The sequence below is a fragment of the Grus americana genome, chromosome 3, assembly GCF_028858705.1.
Source record: "Grus americana isolate bGruAme1 chromosome 3, bGruAme1.mat, whole genome shotgun sequence".
In the NCBI taxonomy this organism is placed as follows: domain Eukaryota; kingdom Metazoa; phylum Chordata; class Aves; order Gruiformes; family Gruidae; genus Grus; species Grus americana.
This window is the reverse complement of record NC_072854.1, coordinates 1,551,973-1,576,354: the sequence shown is the minus strand read 5'-3', so window position 1 is coordinate 1,576,354 and position 24,382 is coordinate 1,551,973. Positions and strand designations below refer to the sequence as shown.

The following is a 24,382-nucleotide window of genomic DNA, read 5'->3' as shown; positions in this document are numbered from 1 at the left end:
CCATGGTCTTCTCCACGGGCTGCAGGGGAATCTCTGCTCCGGCGCCTGGAGCACCTCCTGCCCTTCCTTCTGCACTGACCTGGGTGTCTGCAGAGTTGCAACAGCTCCCACTAGGTTTTTTTTTTCTCCTTCTTAACTGTGTTACCCCAGAGGCGCTACCACCATCACTGGTGGGCTCGACCTTGGCCAGTGATGGGTCCATCTTGGTGCCATCTGGCATTGGCTCTGTCGGACATGGGGGAAGCTTCTGGCAGCTCCTTGCAGCAGCCACCCCTGTAGCCCCCCGCTACCAAAACCTTGCCACGCAAACCCAAACCACCACCGGAGCCACGTGGGATTTTCCCATCCCCGAGGCGTGTGGGCAAAGGCCCCCGTCCCCTGCTTTACCCACAGCAGGGTGACCTGGAGCCCTGCGAGCTGCGGCGCTTGTACGAGCTTGGAAAGCCCCCGGATGGTTGGATTTACTATTTACAGCCCCCTGGCAGGGAGATACCTTCTCCCCAAAGCCTTCCCAGCTTTGGTCCGTGATGGAGAGGGGCAGGAAAGGAGCCGGGGTGATTTGGGCACAGAGAGTGCAGAGCCCATACCAGAAGAGCAGAGTGTTTATTAATAAAAAAGAGGCAGTACATACACACATTCTTTTCTGCTTTTTTTTTTTTTTCTCCTGAGGAAAGCTGAAAAATCATCTGGAGAACCCCAAATGCAGGCAGAGGCGGCGGTGGCAGGAGATGGTGGCCGCTAGACGGGGACGTCTTCGTGGATGCGGACCCGGAGGGGACAGATGCGGAGCGCCTCGGGCAGCGCGCCCACCGGCGTGCCCCCCACGTAGAAATAGGGGAAGACGATGCCGCCGAACTTCTCGTGGAAGGTGTAGATGTGGGTCTTGCGGTTGGCGTCGTAGAAGGAGAGCTCCCCTTCGTCGCAGTCCAGCTCCACCCGGATCCGTCTCAGGTCGCCCACTGCCGCTTCCGAACGCGCCGTGTTGGATGCTCGGCACATCTCGCCATCCTTCCCGGGCAGGCGGTAGATGTACCAGAAGCCGGAGCGAGCATCGTGGTGGAAGGTCCAGTGGGTGCCACTGTGTGGCCGGGCCACCCCCACCCGCCAGTTCATGATGCCGCCCAGGTCCACCTCCCAGGTGTGGAAGCCGGTGGAGAAGCCGCAGGAGCCCAGGATGCAGGGGGCCGAGGTGAAGCGCTCGGGGTTCTCCACCAACAGCTTGTAGCCCCCGTTGGTGACGCTGGTGAGGTCCTCGGACACCAAGAGCCAGCCCGCTGCAGAGTTGGGGTCGAAGCTGAAGGGGACTGTGGTGGGGACATGCATGTTAGGAGCCTGGTGTGCTGCAGGGAGGAGCTTATGGGGGAACCACAGCCCTGCAGGTATCCATCCATCCATCCATCCATCCATCCATCCATCCATCCATCCATCCCAGCTCACCATGGAGAAATGCACCCTCCAGGACTTCCCATTTGGGGTGCAAGTGCCCCAGCGCACCCTTTACGCTCTCCAACCCCCTCCCCAGGCCCATCAGCTGCAGGCATGGCTGCTCCACGCTCCTCTTCTCTCCAGCACCCACCACCCCTGGGACTGCCCCACGCAAAGGCTGCTTTAACCCTGGGACAACCACCCCTTGGGGGGGACCCAGCACCTCACCTACGGTGATGATGTCCAGCATCTTCTTCCACACGTTGTACTGCAGCGAGCCCAGGTACTTGGCGACATCGAGGAGCATCCCTGAGGGCACGGCCTCCGGCTCCTCGGCCGTGCAGGCAATCCTAGGGCAGGGGCAGAGGATGGACACGGGTGAAGGATGGAGGAAGGGACCTGGCTGGGTCTCCTGGTACCCTGTGTTTTGGCAGTGGCTTCCCCACCAGCACCCCACATCTCCCAAACCTTGTTCTCACCCCAGCATGGTGGGGAATCATGCCAGGAGGGTCCCAGCACCAAATCCCCCCAACATCAGGGTTTTAATGCTTCCCCCAAGACCCGCAATGCTGCTCTGTGTCTGCACGTGTGCCCCCCCATCCTGCCCGGGGGAACCCAGGGGTGCTGCCTGGCCTTGGGGACCCCCAGCACCTCCTGCTGCTGCAGCACCCGGACCCGGAGGGGACACGTGGGTACAGGAACTCACTTGGGGCAGACACCTCACCCTGCAGCCAGGCAGGAGACCCCGCTCAGCCCCAGGGAGGGGAAGTGGGGGCTCAGCCACCCCGAGCACCCTGTGACCACGCAGGGGACGCGACAGGGACCGGGACTTACCTGCGCTTGCGGTTCTTGTGGGTCTGAAAGAGAAGGAGACACGGGGATCAGGCTCCCACTGCTAAGGGGTCACGAGGGCTTGCAAACGCCCAAAGGGTTGCCCAGCACCCTGCTCACACCCCAGCAGAGGCAGGAGGGTGCCACGGCGAGGGTGACACCCTGCAGGGCACGGGGCAGCACCCCGCAGGGCTTTACCATGAGGAAGGTGTAGTCATCCTCCTTGAGGTCCGCCTGGAGCTGGCGGGCTTCGTTGAGCAGGGCCTGGCTCTCCTCCGCCAGCTGCTTCATCTTGCCCTCGATGAGGCCGCGCTTGCGCCGCATCTCCTCCTGCAGCTGGGCCAGCAGCGCCTTCTCCTCGCCCCGCAGGAACTCGTGCAGCTTCTCAAACTCCCTCCTGATCTGCTCCTCCAGCCGCATCACCTCCACCTGCCCCGTGCAGGGACGTCACCACCTCCCTTCGGAGCCCCCAGCTTCCCTGGGCTCCCCCCATCCTCTCCCCAAACGCTCCTCCGGAGCCCTCCGACCAGCCCCAGCGCTCAGGGACTCGCTGAGCTCCCAATGGGACCACGCTGCCCTCCCAAAATCAACGTCCCTGCTGCCACGGCAGGCACAGCTCCATCACCCCGCTCCCCAAGCCCCCATCCGAGTCCTTCCTCCCAGCAGCATCGCTCTCCTCACTCAGGGATGGAGCAGCCCAGCACGGGGACAGCGTTCCGCCCCAGAAACAGCTGCATTCCCACCCAGGGTGGGCGCACACGGACGTACGCACGTGTACACGTGTGTCAGGATCGGGCCCGCTGCCTCCCTGCCAGGAGGGACCACGCACCTCGTTGTGTTTGGAGATGGACTCGTAGGAGCGATGCACAGCCCCGAAGTCCTTCACCTTATCCCGCAGGGAGGTCTCCATGTTCTTCAGCTTGGCCTGCGGGGAGAAGACGCCTTCATGGCCCTCGCAAGCCTACGGCCAGGATTTCCAATGCGGAAAGAACCCCAGAGCCGGCAGGACGAGGTTAAGCAGGGTCGTTGCTCAATCCACCCTTGTCCCCTCCTGCGGCCGAGGTCTGCCAGAGCTGCACGGGGTCAGCTCCGCGCGGGGCCATGCAAACGCGGCTTTGCTCCGCGGCGAATCCTCCCCCCTGTTTTTAAGTCCTTCTACTGATGCACCGTCAAGTCGCTGCCTGTCCCGGTGCTGCAGGCAGGCACTGCCCCGCTCCCAGGGAGGCTCGGTGCCACCGGCAGTACGCCAAGCCTTGCAAAACAGCAGCCCAAGGGCCGCCCCGCGATATTTGAAATCTGGCTCGTCCCCCATGGGCTGAGTCAGGGCGGCAGCGGCTGCTTTCCCGCCTGGGAAACACAGCGGGTCCTGGCGCGATGCCCGGCTGCTGGCCGGAGCTCATCTCCTCCTCCTCTTCCTCCCCACGCAGCCATTGCCCATCCTGCCCCGCGGAGCTCGGGGCTGTCTCCCCATCCCACATCCCTCCCCGGCTAGGGGAATTGTGCAACCCCCATCCCAAACACGCTCCCAAACCTGAGGCGTCGCTGCAACAACCAGCTGCTGCAATAACCAGCGTGGCCAAATCCAGCCCAGCCCGGCGGAGGATGAATGAGCCGAGGAAACGCAGGGACCGGGCCAAACCCTTTGGAGCATCACCCCCCTCCCCTCCACCACAGGGCAAACAGCCGTACCCCAGGGTGGCACGGGGAAATTATTAGGCAGGGAGAGCGTCGGGCAGCGATGTGGCAGGGGCACTCCCGGCAGGGACCCACCCTCGCAGCGTGGCTTGCTTCGCCTTTCAGCCCGGCACGCCGGCGGGTACAACCACGCCGTGCACGAGCCAAAGCCGTGCGCTGGCAAGTTAGTGCCAGGGCGTGCGAGGGCTGCACCCCTCCAGATGCAGGGGTGCCTCTCCGTCGGTCCCTCCTTTCCTGCAGCACTCCTCACCCTGAAATCCGCTGCCGTCTCTTGCACCGGCCGCATCTTGTGCCCTTCGTGCTGCTTGGAGCTCTGGCAGACGAAGCACGCCAACTCCTTATCCTCCAGGCAGAAGAGTTTGGCTTCTTCGTGATGCAGGGGGCAGTGGGCGGCCGCCTGGCCCCGCCGCTTCCCTTCCTCCTTGAGGATCATCTCCACCAGGTTGTTGAGCGTGTGGTTGACGCGGAGATCGTCGAAGGAGGAGGCTTCTTTGCAGACGGGGCAGACGTGGTGCCGGTGCTCCCAGGAACGGCTCACGCAGCCCTTGCAGAAGTTGTGGCCGCAGCAAAGCGTCACGGCTTCCCGGAAAGGCTCGTAGCAGATGGGACACAACAGTTCCTCCTTGAAGGTGGCCGTGGAGGATGAAGCCAAGGCCACCGAGCTGCTGGACGAGGGGCTGGCTCCTTTCTCCATGGCGCTGGGGACAGAAGGGATGGAGGGAGGCTGGAGCGGGTTTTTTCGGGAACCCTGGCTGGAAAAACAGCCCCGTTCCTGATGCAATCGGTTTCCTGCCGGTGACTCACCCCGCAGCTCCCTCCCCGGGCAGGCACCCGCCTGAGTGACACCGCCCCGGGCCACTGGCAGCCGCCAAGGGCGGGCGGGATGCGGCGGGGGCGCGGGAAGGGACCGGCCGGACCCCGCGTGGGGCTTGTCCCGGTGCCCGGACCCCCGCCCCCAGGACAGCCCTGGACCCGGACCCCCGCCCCCGGGACAGCCTCGGTGCCCGGACCCCAACCCCCGAGACGGACCCGGCCCCGGACCCCCACCCCCGAAGCAGCCCCGGCCCCCCCAGCCCTGGGACAGCCCCTGTGTCCCTACCCCGGTGTCCCAACCCCGGCGCTGCTCCGGTGCCCTGACCGGGGCTCCCAGCCCACGGAGCTGCCGCGGTGCCCGTGCATGGAAGGTGCTCAGCGCCGCGCACCCGAGTCCCGGGGGTGCTGGTTGGGGGGGGGGGGGTCCTACCTTGCCGAGGGCAAGTGGCAGCGCTTGCAGCGGCCCCTCAGCCGCGACGGGCGGTGAGGGGCTCGGGCGGCCGCCTGCGGCATCCCGGGGCCGGGGCTGGTCCGGTGCCGGCGGCGGCGAGGGCACTCGGGGAGGCGGGCCGGGGCGGGCCGGGGGCGGGCTGCAGCCGCCGGGGAGGGCCCTCGCCCGGGCACGGCCCCACGGCCCCACCGGCCCCACCCCGGAGGCTGTCCCAGCCGGGCTCCCCTCCCCGGGCTTCAGCCTTGCTGCTGGGGGGCATCTTCATGAACCCCCCCGCCCCGTGCTTGGAGCCAGCCCATCCCCTGACTCCAGGAGCTGGCGCCTCGGTGGTCCCGGGAGCCCGGCGAGATGCGCAGGGAGGGCTGAGTCTGCCGCTCCCCGCTGTCCCAGGCAGCGTGCTCATCCCTGCTTCCCTGCCCCGAAACCCTTTCCCTGCCTCCCACCCCCGGGTCTTGGCCTCTTGTTCACGTTTGTGCCCTGTGGGTCCCGCTGCACCCCTGGGGTACAAGCCGTGCCACGGGATCACCAGCCCTCCAAGCTGGCCGGAATCCCCCGATGGGGGCCAGGAGAAAAGGGAAAACTGTTTGAGGGCGCAGATACTCAGTGAGCAAAAAAAAACCAAACCAAACCAAAAAAAAAAGGGTTTTATTCTGCTGTGGTATGTGCCGTGTTAGTGTTGGGCAGGGGAGTCAAGGCTAAAGATAAAGCTGGCCACGAAGCCCGTACTGGGAATGAGACATAACTGGTGTGAACCAGAGGGGTGGGAGGGAGTCACGGATGTGATGTAGCCCTCCTGGAGATAACTCTGCCGGCAGCACCGCTTGGGGCTGATATCTCCCTGGAAATGCAGAATTTAGGTACAGATGTAGCAGCACCAGGACGGATGAAAGAAAAATAATTGGGGGTGCGTTGCTTGGTAAGAGTCTGGGGGGAGAAAAGGTCTTGGGGGAAGCAGCAAAAACAAAAAAAAGTGAGGAATAAGGTGTAAAATCAGGTACAGAAAGGTGGGCTCTCCCGAAGCCAGGACCCCAGGGGCGGTGGGGATGCTGACCTGCGGGAGGTGAAGGCTCCTGCCCGGCCTCGGCTCCACGGAGGGGAGGGAGGACACAGACCACGCGGCTTCGCGGCACGAGTGGGGAAGTGCTTTCCCACCGCGCTGTGAGTCCCCTGGATGGGGGGGACGTTTGGCTGCGGCTCTCCAGCACCTTCAGAGGCGAGAGGGGTGCTCCTCGCAGGCCACAGGCACGCTCGCAGCCCAGGTTTGGGAAGGGTTTATTAGTCCCTGCCAGGAAGCCCTGGCTCCGCACACAGCTTCAGCTCGGGGCAGAGAAAAGCCGTGTCCTGGCCCTGGGCACTCACTGCGCTTCCCCGGGGCAGGAGAGGCTCAGGTCCATCCACTGCGTGGGAGGGGAGAGCAGCTTGTTGTTCACCTGCGGGGAGAAGCACCCTGAGCCTGACAGCGATGGGCCGCGGGCTGTGGGGTACGCGTGGTGGGGGGTCCCCAGGCTGCAGGGGAGGAGGATGCCGCACTCACCCCGGAGCTGACGTACTCCTCCAGCAGCAGGTACAGCTCCGAGTTCTGCTGCTGCAGGACGGCTGCTTCGGCGAGCAGGCTGGCCCTGTGCTTGAGGACCTCGCTGGGCAAGGAGGGCAGAGGATTGACGCGGTCAGTCGGTGCCAGCCTCGCCGCGGTTCCCCCAGCCACGCCACCAGCCTGCCCTGTCCCCAGCAGCACTCACTAATATTCCTCCAGTGCCACCATCAGCGCGTCCCACAGCTTCAATGTCGGCTCGGGGATAACGTGTGCCAGGGCTTCCCAGTACTCCCCATCCTTGGAGCTGTCCTGTACCTGTAGCACCTCCTTTGCAGGTCTGTCCTTCTCCCTGGGGACAGAGAACAAAGCCCTGGGGCTCAGCTCTTCACGGGCAAGGAACAGCCCCGTAGCCCTCAGCTGCACTGAGCACCATCGCCATCGTCACACAAATGAGCACGACCCCACAGCTGGCACCTGCCCCAGGGCTTTGCTTCCCTCCTGGGGCTGCTGTTCAGCTCCTGCCTGGTTGTCCCCAGCCATCCCTCACTCAGCCCCTGTCTGTACCCCTTGTCCTGGTGGGACCCTCCCCACCCCTCTGTCATCTTGCAGGGCAGAGTCTTGTTCCAGCCAGGGCAATGCCGTCACCCCCAGAATCACAGAATCCCAGACTGGTCGGGGTTGGAAGGGACCTCTGGAGATCACCTAGTCCAACCCCCTGCTAGAGCAGGATCACCCAGAGCAGGTCGCACAGGATCACGTCCAGGTGAGTTTTGAATCTCTCCAGAGAAGGAGACTCCACAACCTCTCTGGGCAGCCTGTCCCAGGGCTCGGTCACCCTCACAGTGAAGAAGTTTCTCCTCATGTTCAGATGGAACTTCCCGTGTTCCAGTTGGTGCCCGTTGCCCCTTGTCCTGTCACTGGGCACCACTGAGAAGAGTCTGGCCCCGTCCTCTTGACATCCACCCTTTAGCTATTGATAAGTGTGGATCAGATCCCCTCTCAGCCTTCTCTTCTCCAGGCTAACCAGCCCCAGCTCTCTCAGCCTTTCCTCACACCAGAGATGCTCCAGGCCCCTCCTCATCCTCGCAGCCCTCCGCTGGACTCTCCCCAGTAGTTCCCAGTCTGTCTGGAACTGGGGAGCCCAGAGCTGGACACAGAACTCCAGATGTGGCCTCAGCAGGGCAGGGCAGAGCAGAGGGGGAGGAGAACCTCCCTCGACCTGCTGGCCACGCTCTTCTCCATGCACCCCAGGACACCGTTGGCTGCCTTGGCCACGAGGGCACACCGCTGGTCATGGAGAGCTTGGTGTCCACCAGGACGTCCAGGCCCTTCTCCGCAGCGCTGCTTCCCAGCAGGTCACCCCCACCCTGTCCTGGTGCTGGGGTTATTCCTCCCTGGGTGCAGGACCCTACCCTTGCCCTTGTTGAATTCCATTGGGTTCCTCTCCGCCCAACTCTCCAGCCTGTCCAGGTCTCGCTGAACGGCAGCGCAGCCTCCTGCTCTGTCGGCCTCTCCTCCCAGTTTGGGATCGCCAGCAAACGTGCTGAGGGCACGCTCTGTCCCCTGTCCAGGTCAGTGACGAACGCAGCCCTGCCTGCACGCCCCCGTAGCCCCCCGTGCCCCAGTCTGCCTCCCTCCCACTGCCAACAGCCCTGCGCTGCCCCTAGTCCTACCTCAGCTTGTCGAAATCCCGCGCAAATGCTTTCAGGATCTTCAGGACATCATCAGCGTGGATGCACACAGATGGAAGGGAGCCCCGCGAGCTCCGAGGGGATTTGGTCTCGTCCCTCTGGGCATCGGATCCACCGTCCTCTCTGTCCTCAGCTGGATCCATGATATCTTCTCCACCCGGGCTGCCCTGGCTCTGGAGGGAAGGCCAGCAAGCTGGGCGCTGTGCCTTCCACCACCTCCTCCTCCCCAAGAGCCATGTTCCCCCTGGGAGCTTCCTTGTCCCTTGGCAAATTTAGGGAGCTGAGGCAAAAATTCATGCGCAAGAGGCTCTGTTCAGCCCCAGCAGAAGATTACAACCGCTCAGCCCTGGCACGTTCACCTCCCTTGTCCGGTCACAGGGAAACATTTCAGGGCCAACACGCTGGTTCCCTTCTCTGCCTTCCCTGGATGTTCAGGAGATGTTCTGCTCCCCCTTCCCTGGACCCCTGGCTCTGCTGAGCTCTCCCCACTGCTGTCCCTGGTGGTCCCACCTGGCTGACGGCCACCTCCTGGGCTTTGTACTTCAGGAAAAAATCCACCAGCTGGTACAGGTCATCCTCACTGTCGATTTTGAGGGCCTGGGGAGCAAAGGAACCAGGTTAGCATCCCTCAGGGACATCACGAGAGGGGGAGCGAAACAAAGAGCATTTCCCAGAAGCGGAGAGTGCCCCTCTGGTGATGCCACGCAAGGCAGGAGCGGGTGGTAAGAACTGGTTAGTGTGGGAGAGCTGGGGTTATTTATGGATGGGAGAGTCTGAGAACAGGCTGGAGATGATGCTGCATTCATCAGCAGGATGGCCTTGAGCTGAGAAGCATCTGGCCACAGCGCTTCACACCCTCCTGCGTGCTCCTCCTGCCCCAGAGCCCTCCCAGCAGCCCAGCCGGACCTCCCCGGGGCAGCTCAGCCCTACACTGCGCGGACACGGGCAGAGAGCTTTCCCTTGGGACCACCAGCCTTCCCTGCGGCCCCCAACGGGCCAAGCCACAACTCACCGCAAAGATGGAGTCGAGCTTCATGAGGGTGCGCTCGTGCCTCCCCAGCTCGTGCAGGGGCCTCAGCAGCTTGCTCTCAATGAGGAAACCCTTGGGAGACACGTAGAGGAGAGGGTGCAGAGAAATAGCGAGCGTCTCTGTCCCTGCCCAGAAGCCAACCCATGCCACGCTATGGCCGTGCCATCCTGCCACGGCAGGCTGAGCGGGCAGGGTGGGCAGCGGGAGGCTGGCAGGGCCAGGACGCTCTGGAACAGCCACCCAGCAGGCAGGGAAGATCGAGTCGTCAGCACAGTGATGCCAAAAGGACCTCATGACCACCCTGGAGGTGTTCAAAAAACGTGTAGACGTGGCACTTCGGGACATGGTTTAGTAGGCATGGTGGTGTTGGGTTGACGGTTGGACTTGATGATCTTAGAGGTCTTTTCCAACCTTAATGATTCTATGATTCTCTAATTCTATGATCTGAAACTCTTGCTGACTGTCCCCAGAGACAGAGAACAGCCTGGAGCGTCAGATGCAGCAGGTTTGCCTGTGCTTATTCTGGCCGGGGGAGCTGTGGATTTGGGCAAGGGGGCTGTGCCTGCCAGTACCTTCTATGAGCATCACATATGGGGCACACACAGTGGGAAGATCCGGGGATCTTCTCCCGGCCCCTGGGGCAGCTCTCTGACAACAGGCTGCTCGGCACAGCAAGGCAGCGCCTGCAGAAGCCTCCACCCCGTGACGGGAAGCTCAGAAGAGATCCACTACAAGCTGGAGCAACCAGAGGACAGCACGCCTGCTCCCTGATCAAGGCAGGTGCTACAGCATCACGCACCGACTCGTCGCTCACGAGCTCCAGGATCCTCTTGGCAGTCTTCTTGGAGATATTTCGCAGAGGTGTGAGTCTATCTTCAACCTTCGTTGTGTTTTCTTTGCCTCCTTCTCCACTACCCACTTCTTCCTTCTTCTTCTCTCTCCCTTCCTCCTCCTGTCCCCCAGAGCCACTCTCTGAAACATGGAGAAAGAAGGGTGAGCAAAAGCGTTTGTGCTTTTGACTCTGCTCTCCAGTCACATTGCTGCAGGAATCATCAGGGAAAGCACAATTGATCCCTGCTACCTGGAAAACATCCCAAAGACCTTGGGACACGAGCTGGCTCTTGGCCAGCTTGTCGGGAACTGGGAGCACTGGGCAAAGTACAATACAAAGATCCCCAGGCTGGCTGGGCATGAGCCAGCTCAGGGCTGCGGACAGCCCCCGCCTGGGCTTGCAATGTCACCCCCGTAAGATCCCACCTTGCGATGGCAAGGACAGGAGTGACAGAAGGGGCTGTCACAGAGGAAGGTGAGGGTCTCCCCGTGACACACAAGGGTGACAAGGGCACTGCGCATCCCACCTGTCAGGACCTCCGCAGCCAGCTTGGTCGCCATCCTCTTCGCCTTGTAATGCCCGAGAGGGCCGACGTTGCCCAGGAACCAGTAACGAGGCTCTTCCCAGGGCAGCCCCAGTTGCTGGGTGTGAATGATGCGATCTGCATCAAGGGCTTTGCGCATCAGCCCTTTGGCTTCCTCCTCGTTCATGAGCCAGACCTCCGTGAACTTCTCAGCATCGCTGACAGCAAAGTGCCTGTGCAGAAGGAGATGGCCCATGGAAGGAGGCTCCGTGCCCCGAAACGACAAGTCAGCTCTCCCTGCACCTCACTTAGGTGCTCCAAAGCCCCACTGTGGGCAGACGCCGGCGCACACCCCACCTCATTCTGCTCTGCACCTCCTTGCACTGCCCCACGATGCGCTCGCAGTCGGCTGCCAGGCTCTGGTTCTCCTCTCTGAACTGCTTCTCTTGGCTGGCCAATTTTGTTCTCAGGTTATTGAGCAAGCTGTGGAGCCTGGGGAGGGACAGCAAAGCTGGGCATCCCCAAAGTGGCACCTTCGGGCATACCCAGCTGGGACAAAGGCTTTGGGACTAGTGACTACTCAGAGCCAAGGCCTGGCTACTGACCATGATACAGCTGGCACAGGTTGGCCATGGCCAGCCCTGGGCTAACCCCTGCCTGGGGATGGGTTGGGACAGAGTTGTTGGCCTGTGCTAGGTGATGGGCTCCACAAAAAACAGTGTATGGGAGGTGATGGCAGGTAAGGCAAAACCCATCTTCCAGGGATGGATTTTTACCGGTTGAGCTTCCTCTTCTGCTGGGATCTGATGATGGTGTTCTCCTCATCCTGCTTCTTAAGCACCTGAAGGTTGTAGTCCAGCTTCTCCTGGTTCAGCTGATAGATGGCTTTCATCTGCTGCAGCTGCCTCTCCAGGTTCTGGCATTTCGAAAACCACGAAAACAAGCCATGCTATGAGCAAAGGCCACACTGAAGCCTGGATCCCACTGATCCTGCATCTCCAAACCCCATCTTCCCATGCACGTTCCCCCAGCTAACCCCTGCCCACGTGGCATCACTCGTGGGTGAGTGATGGGGGTGCTGGTTGTCCATAATTAAGTACATGCTACGGGGCCACATCTAGGGAAGGGAGAACGGACTGAAGTTGTACCCCGCTTTCACTCAGTGGGACACTAATCTGGGCCTCTCTCCTCAACCTAGCTGCTCATTTTCAGTTCTAGGAATTGCACGTCCCTGAATTAACCAAGAGGCACAGAAGTTAGTTGGCGAGCCGGAGGAAGGGACACACAGGAGGAGTGACCGCACGAACTCCAGGTCTTAAGGAAACGAGAACAAAACAAACAACTGAAGCATTTGCGATGGCATCGTCTCACTGCATAGCCTGGGGGACAGGAGAGAGGCAGCGAGTTCTCCCCTTTGCTCCACACTGCCATGGAGGAGATATCTGCAATGGAGACCTCTCTCTCAGCTCCCCAGCCCCCTGTTTGCTCAACAGCTGATGGAAAGGAAGGAATTGCGGGCTGATTGTCCCAGTCTCCTGGGGCTGCTGCTCTGGGTTGGGAGACATCACACCCTTCCGATGATCGCTGCTCTCTGCCAGCCCTACAGCTCATTTGGAAGCGAGGGCACGGAAACTCCGGGAGCAGGCAGCGTGACTGCATGGAGACCCAGCCCTCCGTCAGCGGCTCAGCCAGGGGGAACCTTGTTCTCGACCCAGGGGGATCTCTGGGGACAGGTAAAGAGTCCTGAGCTGTAGGCTGGAAGCAGGGAGGACACTGGTACCTGGGTTATCGGGCTCAGAGCTCTCCTGGGTAGCCCTACGTACAACTGGGAGTGGAAAAACAACCTGGGAAGACACCCAGAAGCAGTCCCACCTGGCTAGGATCAAAGCTTGACTGAAGAAAAGACGGAGGGAAATCCCAGCAGGGCCAAGGGACCTTCTCCTTGCAGCAGACGGAGGAAGACTATGGCCCAAACCCTATCTTTAAAATGCTGATTCCCAATGAGTGAAACCGGGGAGTACTCATTAGCCCACAAACCACAGACTTCATCTTCAAGTCTTGGCTAAGCTCCTGTTTCAGAGATACCTCAGGATAACGATAGCACAGGTTAATCAGGACAATAGGTGTTTCCAACTTCTCTTTTCTTATTCTCCCTGAACTGGAAGGGTGAAGTCTGCGCTCTACAGTTACACAACTGCCGTGCTAAAGGGAACCAGGAGGACATCTACTTCATCCCTCTGCCCCACAGAGGGAAAGCTTCACCAAATCAGTCCCAGCAGAAACTGTTCCTAAAACCTTGCATCAAAGAGCAGCAAACCAATGGCACCGTCCCTCTAGCCAACCATCAAGCAAGTTCTTGCCACTTCTACGCTTTCCTAGCTTGAAATCTAACTCTGAATATCGATTTAAATCTTCCCTACCAAAACTCAACCCCATTTTTTCTTGCATCTACAGTGGACGCAGAGAAGAAGTCGTTCTCCTCCTCCATCATCCAGAATTGTGCATATTTGTAGACTCATCACCTCTCCACAGAAATCTCTTCCCTGGTCTAAGCAGCCCCAGCCTTTCAACCTTTTCTTAGGGGCCATTTGCGTACTTGGTCTGTTCTAGGCTCTCTCCCCTGTTCCCAAGTGTGTTGCCAAACCTGGACAAGGACACGTAGGTATAAAGTAGAGAGGAATAATTACTCCCCCTGCCTTATATATAAACCCTCCCACAACTGCAGCTGAAGGCAGCAGGTGCATTTTTACAACAGCCCCTCACTGCCGTCTGTGAACCTTGATCTGCAGCATGCTGCTGCCTCCCTCCCCAAATGGCTCAGAGCCACCCGCGAACGTTACACACGCCGTGTCGCCTTCCAGGTTATCGAGATGAAGGCAAAGAAACCACAGAGTCAGGACTGCCCTCTCTGGACTCACCTTTTCAGGCTGACAGGGACCTTGCAACACTAATATTTCACTTGAAATTGTGCAAAACCTTCTAGACATTGACCCTAGCCTACATTTCCCCAGCCTTCCTAGGAGGACATCCCATGGGACAAACAATGAGTCCTACTAAAGTCCAAATGCAACGTGTCCCATTTCTACCGTGCAGCCTGGGAAACAACGCACAACAACTAGCAGGGAAGGTGTCAGCGGCGGCAGGGCTCTCTGCTGAGCAGAGGAGGCTGAATGATGCTGGGCAAAGCCAAACCTGACAGCCCAGGACCAACGCCAGGGCTGCCGGCCAGGGGAGCAGCAGGATTGCAGAGAGCCACAGGTGCAGTGCTTTGTTGCCACTGCTGCTCGCAGAGGATGCAGCGGGCTGAAAGGTAGCTGTATCTCGGGGAAGCCACGGCTAGGAGGTTTGGATCCCACGTGCAGTGAGAGCTCCTGGGGCTTGTTCAGCCAGCGGTGTGCCAGGGCTGTGCTCTTCTGCTGCATGCCCTTCTCCCTAAGTAACGGCAAACTCCTGATAGTTCTCACGCCACATGGACTTCATGGGTGTCAGAGAAATCATGGCTAGATGTCAGAGGGAAAAACAGCTCCTAGGACAAAGGACCCTGACAAGGAAGAAATTAAGTTGATCTGAAATGATCTGGTGTCAGGACATCACACTATTTGATTCTCCTATCAATCATGATGCCAGAAGTAGTAAACTCCTCGAGCTACCCAGGTTCTTCCTAAGTCCTAGAGCTACAGTTCATGTGCTACAGACCTCTGAGAGCCAAGGGCAGGTGGACACTGTGGCATAGGACCCACGGAGAGGAGAGAACAGCTCCATCACCCTGTTGGCACGGGGCTGGGCTGTGCATGCTGAGGAGCTGAGATGACCAGACACCAGCTGCAGCTTTCATACCGTCTAGCTTTCCCACAGAGCCAGCTACACACAGAAAAGCCCAGGGAGATCTGCTCCACTGCCTCCCCACATGGTACACGCCAGCCTTTTCTCCGTACCTGCACATCGGTCTCCAGCTGGATCTTCATGCTGTTATACTCCTCCTCATCCTGCACCCGCAGCCGATTCAGCTGTTTCTCAAACTCTTCCACCTTCCTCATACGGGCACGCACATATTCCAGCTACGGGCAAAAGGAGAATGTCATCCATCAATGGTGACACCTTCCTCCCATAATCACAGCTCATTTGGCCAGCCCAAAGCAAGGTCATGCATGGATAACTCCTCTGCAGAGCAGGCTGAAAACCTGCCCCTTTGCCCCCCAGGCTCCTGAGGAACCAGCCGCCTTCGTGGACATGGGTCTTTCAAGGCAGCCCAGTGCTGGAGAGCGGCACTGGTCCTGGCGGCCTTTGGCCCCTCACTACCAGAAGGACATTGAGGTGCTGGAGCATGACCAGAGAAGGGCAACCAAGTGGTGCAGGGTCTGGAGCACAAGTCTGATGGGAGCGGCTGAGGGAACTGGGGGTGTTGAGCCTGGAGAACAGGAGGCTGAGGGGAGACCTGGTTGCTCTCTACAGTGACCTCTGGAAGGAGGGTGCAGCCAGGTGGGGGTCAGTCTCTTCTCCCAAGTAACTGGTGAAAGGACAAGAGGAAACAGCCTCAAGGTGCTCCAGGGGAGGTTTAGATTGGAGATTAGGAAAAATGTCTTCCCCCAAAGGGTTGTCAATCCCCGGGACAGGCTGCCCAGGGAAGTGGTGGAGTCCCCATCCCTGGAGGGATTGAAAAGACGTGGAGATGTGGTGCTTGGGGACGTGGGTTAGTGGTGGGCTTGGCAGGGTGAGGTTAATGGTTGGACTTGATGATCTTAAGGGTCTTTTCCAACCAAAACGATTCTGTGATTCTAGGATTCTAAATTTCACGTGGACCTTACCTCTTGTGCGTTGTGGGCTTGGATGGCTTCCTCCCACTTCTTCCTGTTGTTGTCCAGCAGCTCTCGCCGTTCAAGCTCAAAAGCTTTCTGTGAAGGAGACAGAGCCCTTCACCATCATGTTGGCACCGCTTGTTGCCAACCTTACACTAGTCCAGGCCAGCAGCCTCCAGGAGAGGATCGGCTGCAGACTGGTGCCGCTGTCCGATGAACACACCGGCCTGATCTCTCCTCTCCGTGCCAGGATCCCGCTGGCAGAGCCCTCACACTGTGACCCTACAGGGACTGCTGCCATCAGCCACCCAGAGCTGGCAGGGATGCTCTCGGTGGTGAGTAGCTCCGCAAGTTCACTGGAAATCATTGCTTGATGGTTAGCAGTGGAGTTTGGTCAGCCAGCCACCTGATTTCACCTTACGAGGCATTAAATGGGGAGAGATGCCCACACTCAGCAACAAACGCAGGTTTTATTCATGAGGTGGGACTCTGTGGTCTGCAGAAGGTAAGGCTAAAGAACTAGAACGGTCCTTTCTGGATTTGAGAGACATGAATAATCAGCCGTCAAGCAGCCACAGCTTTCACATGCCACCAAGTTGCTCCGCACTGAACCACAGTCATTCACAGCACCGTATAAACCAGCCCCTCAGCACCGTTCAGTGCTCTTGCTTGGCCAGATTTCAGCCTCATTCACCAAGACATCAGCCCTGCTGCTCTGCACAGCAGTCAACCCAGCCAGCGCAATGAGCCTGGGGCCTTTTTGCCGTAAATATGGAGAAGCAAGCGGCCGCAGGTTTTCTCATTGGACTCTTCCTCCACCATATGAACTGGCTACCTCAATCTGTAGGAGCTTGTGACGGTAAGTTTTCAGCATGATCCTGATCTGTTCCTCCATTCTCTCCAAAAGCAGGTAGATATCATCCGACTGCTTCTTAATGGCCTGCACGTATTGCTCATCTTTGTTTTTCAGCTCCTGGAGGAGGAGAGCAGATGCTGAAATCAGAGAGAAGTGTTTGACCAGGAACCCTCAGGGGCTAACTGAGAGGGTAAGACCCAGATGCCGCCTTTTCCAAAGGAGAAGAGGTGATGAGAGCAAAGAGCCAGAAAGTCAAGAGGTAGTTAGGAGGGAAGACGGGAGGAAAGACAGCTCATCGCTGCCAAAGGGTCCAGGTGAGATGGAGCGGGAGGCGACATGCCTGCAGACACACCACTCCTTCTCCAGAAGCCAGGGAACCTGCTGTGGGGAAGGCTTTCCTCCCTCTACAAAACCACTCCTCCTCTCTGCTCATTTGCCTTTTTTTTTTTGACTGTGCAATCTGGGACCTGCCAGTTTGCTTTAGAAGAGCATCTTCCAGAGCTTGAACCCCCCTGTCCTTCCCAGTTGTCCCTGTCTGTCCCCCACGCTACCTCCTGCAGTTCACCAATGAGCTTGTTCTTCTCCTCCAGAAGCAGAGCGCACTGCTGCTGCTGTTGGTTCAGCAGCTGCCACAGCTCCTGCGGGATCGTCATCTCCTTGGCCAAGGCCCACTTGGAGGATATCTCCTCAAACTTGTATGTGCTAGACTTAGCTTCGCTCTCCAGCTTCTCCACCCTGCAGACAGAAAGGAGGACACAGCAAACGGGGAGCTGGGGCAGGGCAGAAAGTGCTTCAGACATGGTTCTGTAGCCCAGCACCTGGTTCCTCAATGAGATTCCCACTGGGAATCCCACTGAGCAAGGGACAGGCATCCTGCTATGGCCAGCCTACCATAAATTGTTCCTACAGTGCCCTCCAAAGGCAGTAGGAGCAAGGACTCAGTGTTTCCTAGCTCATCTCCCAGTCCTGGAGATCCAGTCCCTTGGAGACAGCCCAGCTCCCAGGGGTGAAGCAGGACAGGTTTGCCCAGGAAGGCGCACAGAGAGGATCTGGTTTGGGTTTGCGTGGCAAGGTTTTGGTAGCGGGGGGGCTACAGGGGTGGCTGCTGCGAGAAGCTGCCAGAAGCTTCCCCCGTGTCCGACAGAGCCAATGCCAGATGGCACCAAGACGGACCCATCACTGGCCAAGGCTGAGGCCATCAGTGATGGTGGTAGCGCCTCTGGGGTAACACAGTTAAGAGGAAAAAAAAAAACCCATAGCGGGAGCTTTTGCAGCCAGAGAGAGGAGTGAGAAGACATGAGAAACTCTGCAGACACCCAGATCAGTGCAGAAGGGGGGGGGGGGGGTGCTCCAGGCACCTTTTTCTAAGTTGAGCCTGTTCTGCCCGTGACGGTAACTGGTGAACGATCTCTCCCTGTCCTTATCTCGACCCACCAGCCTCTCGATATATTTTCTCTCCCCTGCCCAGCTGAGGAGGGGGGTGACAGAGCGGCTTTGGGGGGCACCTGACCTCCAGCCTGGGTCAACCCAGCACAGGATCAGAGAGTAACCGAGGCTGGAAGGGCTTCAGGAAATCATCGGCTCCTGATAACAGCAGGATTAACTTCAATGTCAGAGCAGGTTGCGCAGGACCTCGTCCAGGCATGTGCTGAGTATCCCCAAGGAGGAAGATCTCTACAACATCGGGGCCCTGACTCTGACCATTCTCCCTGTGAAGATCTTCATATCCAATTTCTCAAATTAGCACAGTCTCACGTTCTTCCTGCCTGGGGTTTTGTCCCAGCGCATTCCCATGGTGTGGCTAATAACTACCCCCATCCCCATGACTGGAGGGCAACCTCTGGAAACAGGCCATTTCCTTAGCACAAGGTGGCACGTTCTCCACTACGGTGTCACCTCCAGGCTCCGGAGAGCTGTTTGCCAAGCCAGACATGAGGACAGCTCTGCCTATGCTTCTGGAGCAAGGAGACCACAACTATACGTGGTACAGGCTCTTGGTGACAAGCTGAGAACCAGCCGTGTTTCTCACACTCTGGAGCTGAAGATGTGATGGGTCTGGAGGAGATCGGTAACCAGACAGTCCGTAGTACTGCAGTGCCACCTGGGGAAGCCACCAGCCTTGACCTGCAGAGCTCTGTAAAGACCCAGCTGTGGCAGGTGGGACCTGGAGGCTCTTCGTGTGCCTAACTTTTCCTTTTGAACATAAATTCAGTGTTGCCTTAACTGCTAAGCATTCCTGGATGACCAGGGTTAGGATGTCCTCAGAAAGCTGCACCAACATCTCCACTGCTCCTTCCCAGCAGCGCAGACCCACCGTGCAGTCTCTTACCTCTGCAGCTTCAGCTCTGCCTCCTCTGCCCTCCTCTGCGTTTCCCTCGCGTCAGCAGCCACCTGGATATTTGTCACCATCTGCGTGCCATCAAAGAGCAGCTTGGCCAGCCTCTGTGAAGTAGGTGGTACACATCTCACACCCGGAGACCCGAGCTCTGGAGGGAGGGATACTGGAGGAACTCTTGCTATGCCTGTCCAGCCTCTGGCTCCTCTCCCTGGGCTGAGGTGCCCATGTGGTCCCTCAAGCCCCGTCTATGGCAGGATTGATGAGCCCTGCAAGGACCTCAATGCCCCCATCGGTCCTTCCTCTCCTAGAAAGCCCTGCAGGCCATCAGCAGCAAGAGGAATGTGCTCAGAGGACCTTCTTGTTTTGCTTCCCCTGTGTGTGCGGATGGGGGTTTGGGTGGGGGTTTGGATGCATGACGGCAGTCCCAGACCCTTCCAATCCACAGGGAAATCATATTCCCAGGATCCAGCCCAAGAATCACCCCCCACCCAGTCCTGAGGAGTTTCTGTCCTTGCTGCTTCTCGCGTAAATGCTGCTGTGGACACTAAGCACCACACAAAGCTAAAAGAAGGGTAAAGCCAAATGTGTAGAGGTCAGGGACCCGAAAGGACCATCCTGTGTTCCTGCCACACCTGCCTGCTCTCCTCAATCTGCTTGTGACTCCTCCTCTGCTCTTCCTCCTCCTCAGCCACCTTTGGCTCCGCATCTTCTCCAAAGGCCTCCCTGGGCAAAAAAGGGGAAAAGACAGAACATGTTACACCTCACCATTTTCCTAAAGCTCGGAGATGGCCTGGGATCTGGGATCCCAGCCCAGACTGCATGGTTTAGGACAGCACACTTCGCTCTCTCTTCCCTTCAGCAGGTTTAGTCCCAGGCCAGGAGGTCCCCACCGATGCAGAAAGGAGGCAGGAAAGGCTGGGACAATGCCCCTGAGGGAAAACAAGGGGGTCCAGGCCTCCCTTTCTGGAGCTGGGAGCGCAGCCCAGGGCTGGGGGGCTCAGCCCCTGTTTGCTTCCCAGAGGGAGGAGGGCAGGGGGCAGAGGCAGCCTGGGGGCAGCTCTTCGGTGGCTGTGGAGGACTTTTGCTTGGCCATGAAGACAGCCAGCTTCTGCCTGGAGCCATTTCAGCACTGACACCGATCCCATGCTAGTTCCTCGGGATCAATCTAACCTAAAGGGAAGGCTTGGGGACCAGGAAGGGGAAAATGAGCCTTTTGGGGTGGGAGTGGATGTTGGTGACCAAGGTACAGTCTGGTCCCATGGGTTGGTACCAGGGTCCGCAGGCACCTTGTTGTGCTTTACTCTTAGTTTGAGGAGGAGATGATGGTTACTGCCCCAGTTTTCCCCAGGCTGGGGGAAGACAAGGTCCCTGACCCACCCAGCCTGGAGGGACAGCAAAGGCTTGGGAGAGGACCCCAGTTTGGGAAAGGTGTGCTCAGTTGCTGGTGAGTCCCACTTTTGGGAACAACATCAGCCTCATCCAGGAGGACACTGGCCTGGTGCTGATTTTGTCCGGTGGGGGGAAGAGGGTCCATGGCAGGGCAATACCCTGGGGAAGGGGGTATCGCTGCCCCAGTGCTGGGCTGGGGACGGGACAGGGATGTCCTTTGGGATTGGGAGGGGTGGTTCCTGACCTCCTGCCATTTGGCGGGGAATGAGGAATGTCCCCAACCCATGGCCAGTTTGGGGAGAGGTCCTGGGTGCTGTGTCGGGTCCCTGCCCCCTGCCCGTTCATGGTAGGGGTGCTGGCCCCAGTGCCGGTGTGGGGTTTGGGATGTTCTGAGACCTGGGGACAGTGCCCGAGCCTGTGCTGGTCCGGGGTGGGGGGGTCAGGACTGGGTGCCAATTTGGGGTGAGCAATCTGGAACTGGCACGGGTTTGGGGGTGGGGGCACGAACCCCAGTGCCACTTTGGGCAAGAGGACATCACTCGTGACCAGGCATGGCGCCTGGGGAGAAGATGCGGGACTTGGTGCCTGTTTGGGACAAGGAGGGGCCTGGACCCGGCTCTGATTTAGGGGGATTCGGCTGGGGGTGCAGGCCACCGCAACCGGGGCGGGTGGGGGGACACGGACACAATCCCCGTTTCTCACCGGCGCTTGGCATCGAGACGGGCGGCGATGCGGCGGCGGCGGGCGGCGATACGCTCCTCGGGGCCGGGGCCGGGGTCGCTGAGGGCCAGGCCCCCCCAGCCCGCCTCTGCACCCGCTGCCCGCCTCATGCGGCCCGGTAAAGCGACTACAGCGCATGCGCGTCGCAGCCGCCGTGGCTAAAGCGTTCCGACGTTGCCTGGCAACGCCAAGACAGCGCATGCGCATCGCAGCCCCCGTCGCCCGGCAACGGCACGACTGCGCATGCGCGCTGCACCTTCCCGCCTCCGCGCGGCGCGCTCCACACAGCGGCCGTTACTGCGCATGCGCCGAACGGCCGTTGGCCTGAGGCGAGGGCGGCCGCGGGCCTGAACCCGAGGGGAAAGAGCCAAAAAAAGGGGAAAGAAGGAATTATTGGTGCTGAAAAATGGCCACGGGGGCACTGTGAGACATTGCTGGTGTCCTGTGTCCTCTGCGCTGCACTGCAGAGCCTGGGTCAGCAGACTGCCCTGTCAGTCACCACAGGGCTTTTCACAGGATCTGGTCTGCTGAAAGAGCCTCGCTTCGGCCTCTTTGCGCCCTCCGTTCGGGTATTTATATACATTGACGAGATCATCCCGAGTCTTCTCCAGGCTGAAAGTCCCAGCTCCCTCAGCCTTTCCTCACAGCAGAGATGCTCCAGACCCTTCGGCATGTTCATGGCCCATCGCTGGGCTCTCCTGTACTGGGAAGCCCAGCACTGGACCCAGCGCTTCAGCTGTGGCCTCACCAGTGCTGAGCAGAGGGGAAGGGTCTCCTCCCTCCACCTTCCTCCCAAAGTGCAGGATTTTGCGCTTCTCCTTGTTGAGCTTCATGCAGTTCCTGTCGGCCCGTTTCCCCAGCCTGGCAAGGTCCCTCTGGATGGCAGTGCAACCCTCAGGCCTACCAGCCACTACTCCCAGTTTGGTGTCATCTGCAAACTCGCTGAGGATTCTCAGGAGAGGCCTCGTGATGACACCTGCCAGGTCCTTCAGCACTTGTGGGTGCATCCCAACAGGGCATGTGGAAGTCTCCCCCGGCCTCCTTTTCTCTGAGCTTTTATTGGTGTGCAAGACATCCGATGGTGTGGATTATCTTGTCCAGCCAAAACATTGTGTTATCAACACCCCTCTAGCTACAAAGACAAAGCACGGCATGATATCATAGAATCATAGAATGGTTTGGGTTGGAAGGAACCTCAAAGATCATCTAGTTCCAACCCCCCTGCCATGGGCAGGGACACCCTCCACTAGACCATGTTGCCCAAAGCCTCATCCAACCTGGTCTTAAACACTTCCAGGGATGGGGCATCCATAACCTCTCTGGGCAACCTGTGCCAGTGCCTCACCACTCTCACAGTAAAGAATTTCTTTCTAATATCTAATCTAAATTACCCTCCTTCAGCTTGAACCCGTTACCCCTTGTCCTGTCACTACACTCCCTCATAAACAGTCCCTCCCCATCTTTCCTGGAGCCCCTTCAGGTACTGGTAAGCCGCAATTAGATCTCCCCAGAGCCGCCTTTTCTCCAGGCTGAACAACCCCAACTCTCTCAGCCTGTCCTCACAGCAGAGGTGCTCCAGCCCTCTGATCAGCTTCGTGTCCCTCCTCTGCACTCGCTCCAACAGCTCCATGTCTCTCCTGTACTGGGGCCCCCAGAGCTGGACGCAGTACTCCAGGTGGGGTCTCACCAGAGTGGAGTAGAGGGGCAGGATCACCTCCCTCGACCTGCTGGTCACGCTGCTTTTGATGCAGCCCAGGACACGGTTGGCTTTCTGGGCTACAAGCGCACACTGCCGGCTCATGTTGAGCTTCTCATCAATCAATACCCCCAAGTCCTTCTCCTCAGGGCTGCTCTCCATCCATTCCCTGCCCAGCCTGGAGTTGTGCTTGGGATTGTGCCGACCCACGTGCAGGACCTTGCCCTTGGCCTTGTTGAACTTCATGCGGTTTGCACGGTCCCACCTCTCCAGCCTGTCCAGGTCCCTCTGGATGGCATCCCTTCCCTCCAGCGTGTCAACCACACCACACAGCTTGATGTCATCGGCAAACTTGCTGAGGGTGCACTCCATCCCACTGTCCGTGTCGCCAGCAAAGATGTTGAACAGCACCAGTCCCAGTAGCGACCCCTGAGGAACACCACTCGTCACCGTTCTCCACTTGGACATTGAGCTGTTGACCACAACTCTTTGAGTGCGACCATCCAGCCAATTCCTTATCCACCGCATGGTCTATCCATCAAATCCATGTCTCTCCAATTTAGAGACAAGGATGTCGTGCGGGACAGTGTCAAATGCCTTGCACAAGTCCAGTTAGGTGACGTCAGTTGCCCTTCCCTTATCCACCGACGCTGTAACCTGTGATATGGGCTGCTAGGAGGAAAGTTGACTTCATCCCAGCCAGACCCAGTACAGAAATCAATCCCCAAGGCGGGATTCAGGACCGGGATTAAGTCTGGGGTTGGCAACCAGGGTGAGACACCATCCTGAGATGGCTCACCAGCTTCACAGCGATGAGACAGGATCCCTGTGGCACAGAACCAAAATGAAGGCAGCAGGGACAAGCAGGAGATGACAGCTTGCTGCAGCCAGGAGCCCAAACCAGGAGGAAAGAGTAAACCCACATTTTTCCTTAGTCCACCCGTACCCCGGGTGCCCTCTGCCCAGGAGGTGGGAAGGAGAGATCATGCCAACTGGAGCTTCCCAAAAGTCCCCGTTGCCCAAAGCTGCAGGTGCAGGGCCAAAGCACAGGTGACTTCTCAGCAGAAGACAGCCCTGCATCCGTCCCATGCGCGGGACGATGGCAGCAAGTTGCAGTATCTCCCCTCAGCCGTTCCTGCCCTGGGAACCCCATGCCCAGCACCCCACTGTGCCAGGCACGTCTCCTCTCCGCCAGGATCCCCTGAAGAGCCCAGGAGGGCCCCGTTGCTGCTGGAGAGCATTTGGACTGGGAAAACAGGGGTGCCCTGTGCCCCCCTTCTCTCTGCAGCCTTCAGCAGCCTCACGGGACATCTCCTCGCTTCTGCTTGGCCTCCTCTTTTGCATTCCTCCTCTGTGGGTCCCATGCCTGGCTTTAGTCCCAGAGACGTGGGGCTGGAGGACGGCGTCCATCCCGAGGCTGAGCATCCCTCACCAGGGCTGGTAGAGGTGCCCAGCTGGCTGCTGCGGGGCACAAAGTCTGGGGGTCTCAGAGCCTCCTGGGGAGCTCAGCCCCCGGCCCCAGCTGGGGCTGCATCGCTGGAGCGGTGGGAGCGCTCCCGAAAAGCTCGATGGAGGGACATTCTGAAACAAGGATGAAGCAGGGACCTGGGACAGCTGGGGACATGCCAGCCCAGCCAGCGTGGGGACGAGTCACAGAGCGGCCCCGACGCCTGTCCCCGCTGCCATCACTGTCCCTGACACCCTCCTAGCCCTGGACGTCACTGATCCCGATTCATTCATGCAATAACTGAAGAGCTCTTGA

At 59.2% G+C, this 24,382-nt stretch overlaps 2 protein-coding genes across 3 annotated transcripts; both read right to left on the bottom strand.

Moving 5' to 3' along the window:
• Positions 1 to 584: 584 nt before the first annotated feature.
• Positions 585 to 5,330, bottom strand: TRIM35 (tripartite motif containing 35). 2 transcript variants are annotated; one of them, XM_054819317.1, is made up of 7 exons: positions 5,195 to 5,330; positions 4,202 to 4,703; positions 3,086 to 3,181; positions 2,455 to 2,685; positions 2,260 to 2,282; positions 1,654 to 1,775; positions 585 to 1,304 (listed from the first exon to the last, which is right to left on the bottom strand). In XM_054819317.1, the coding sequence occupies exons 1-7, from the start codon at positions 5,275 to 5,277 to the stop codon at positions 739 to 741; spliced, it is 1,623 nt and encodes a 540-aa protein (XP_054675292.1). In that variant the 5' UTR covers positions 5,278 to 5,330; the 3' UTR covers positions 585 to 738. The 2 variants fall into 2 exon arrangements, with proteins under 2 accessions (XP_054675292.1, XP_054675293.1); XM_054819318.1 differs by having other exon boundaries at positions 4,202 to 4,649.
• A 516-nt stretch (positions 5,331 to 5,846) lies between these two features.
• On the bottom strand, positions 5,847 to 21,078 carry DRC1 (dynein regulatory complex subunit 1). The gene is made up of 17 exons (XM_054819306.1): positions 20,907 to 21,078; positions 19,448 to 19,538; positions 18,807 to 18,919; positions 17,029 to 17,212; positions 16,457 to 16,594; positions 15,631 to 15,717; positions 14,761 to 14,883; positions 11,602 to 11,741; positions 11,183 to 11,317; positions 10,829 to 11,058; positions 10,270 to 10,442; positions 9,453 to 9,542; positions 8,951 to 9,037; positions 8,423 to 8,613; positions 6,955 to 7,098; positions 6,750 to 6,852; positions 5,847 to 6,645 (listed from the first exon to the last, which is right to left on the bottom strand). The coding sequence occupies exons 1-17, from the start codon at positions 21,032 to 21,034 to the stop codon at positions 6,571 to 6,573; spliced, it is 2,232 nt and encodes a 743-aa protein (XP_054675281.1). The 5' UTR covers positions 21,035 to 21,078; the 3' UTR covers positions 5,847 to 6,570.
• Positions 21,079 to 24,382: the final 3,304 nt, after the last annotated feature.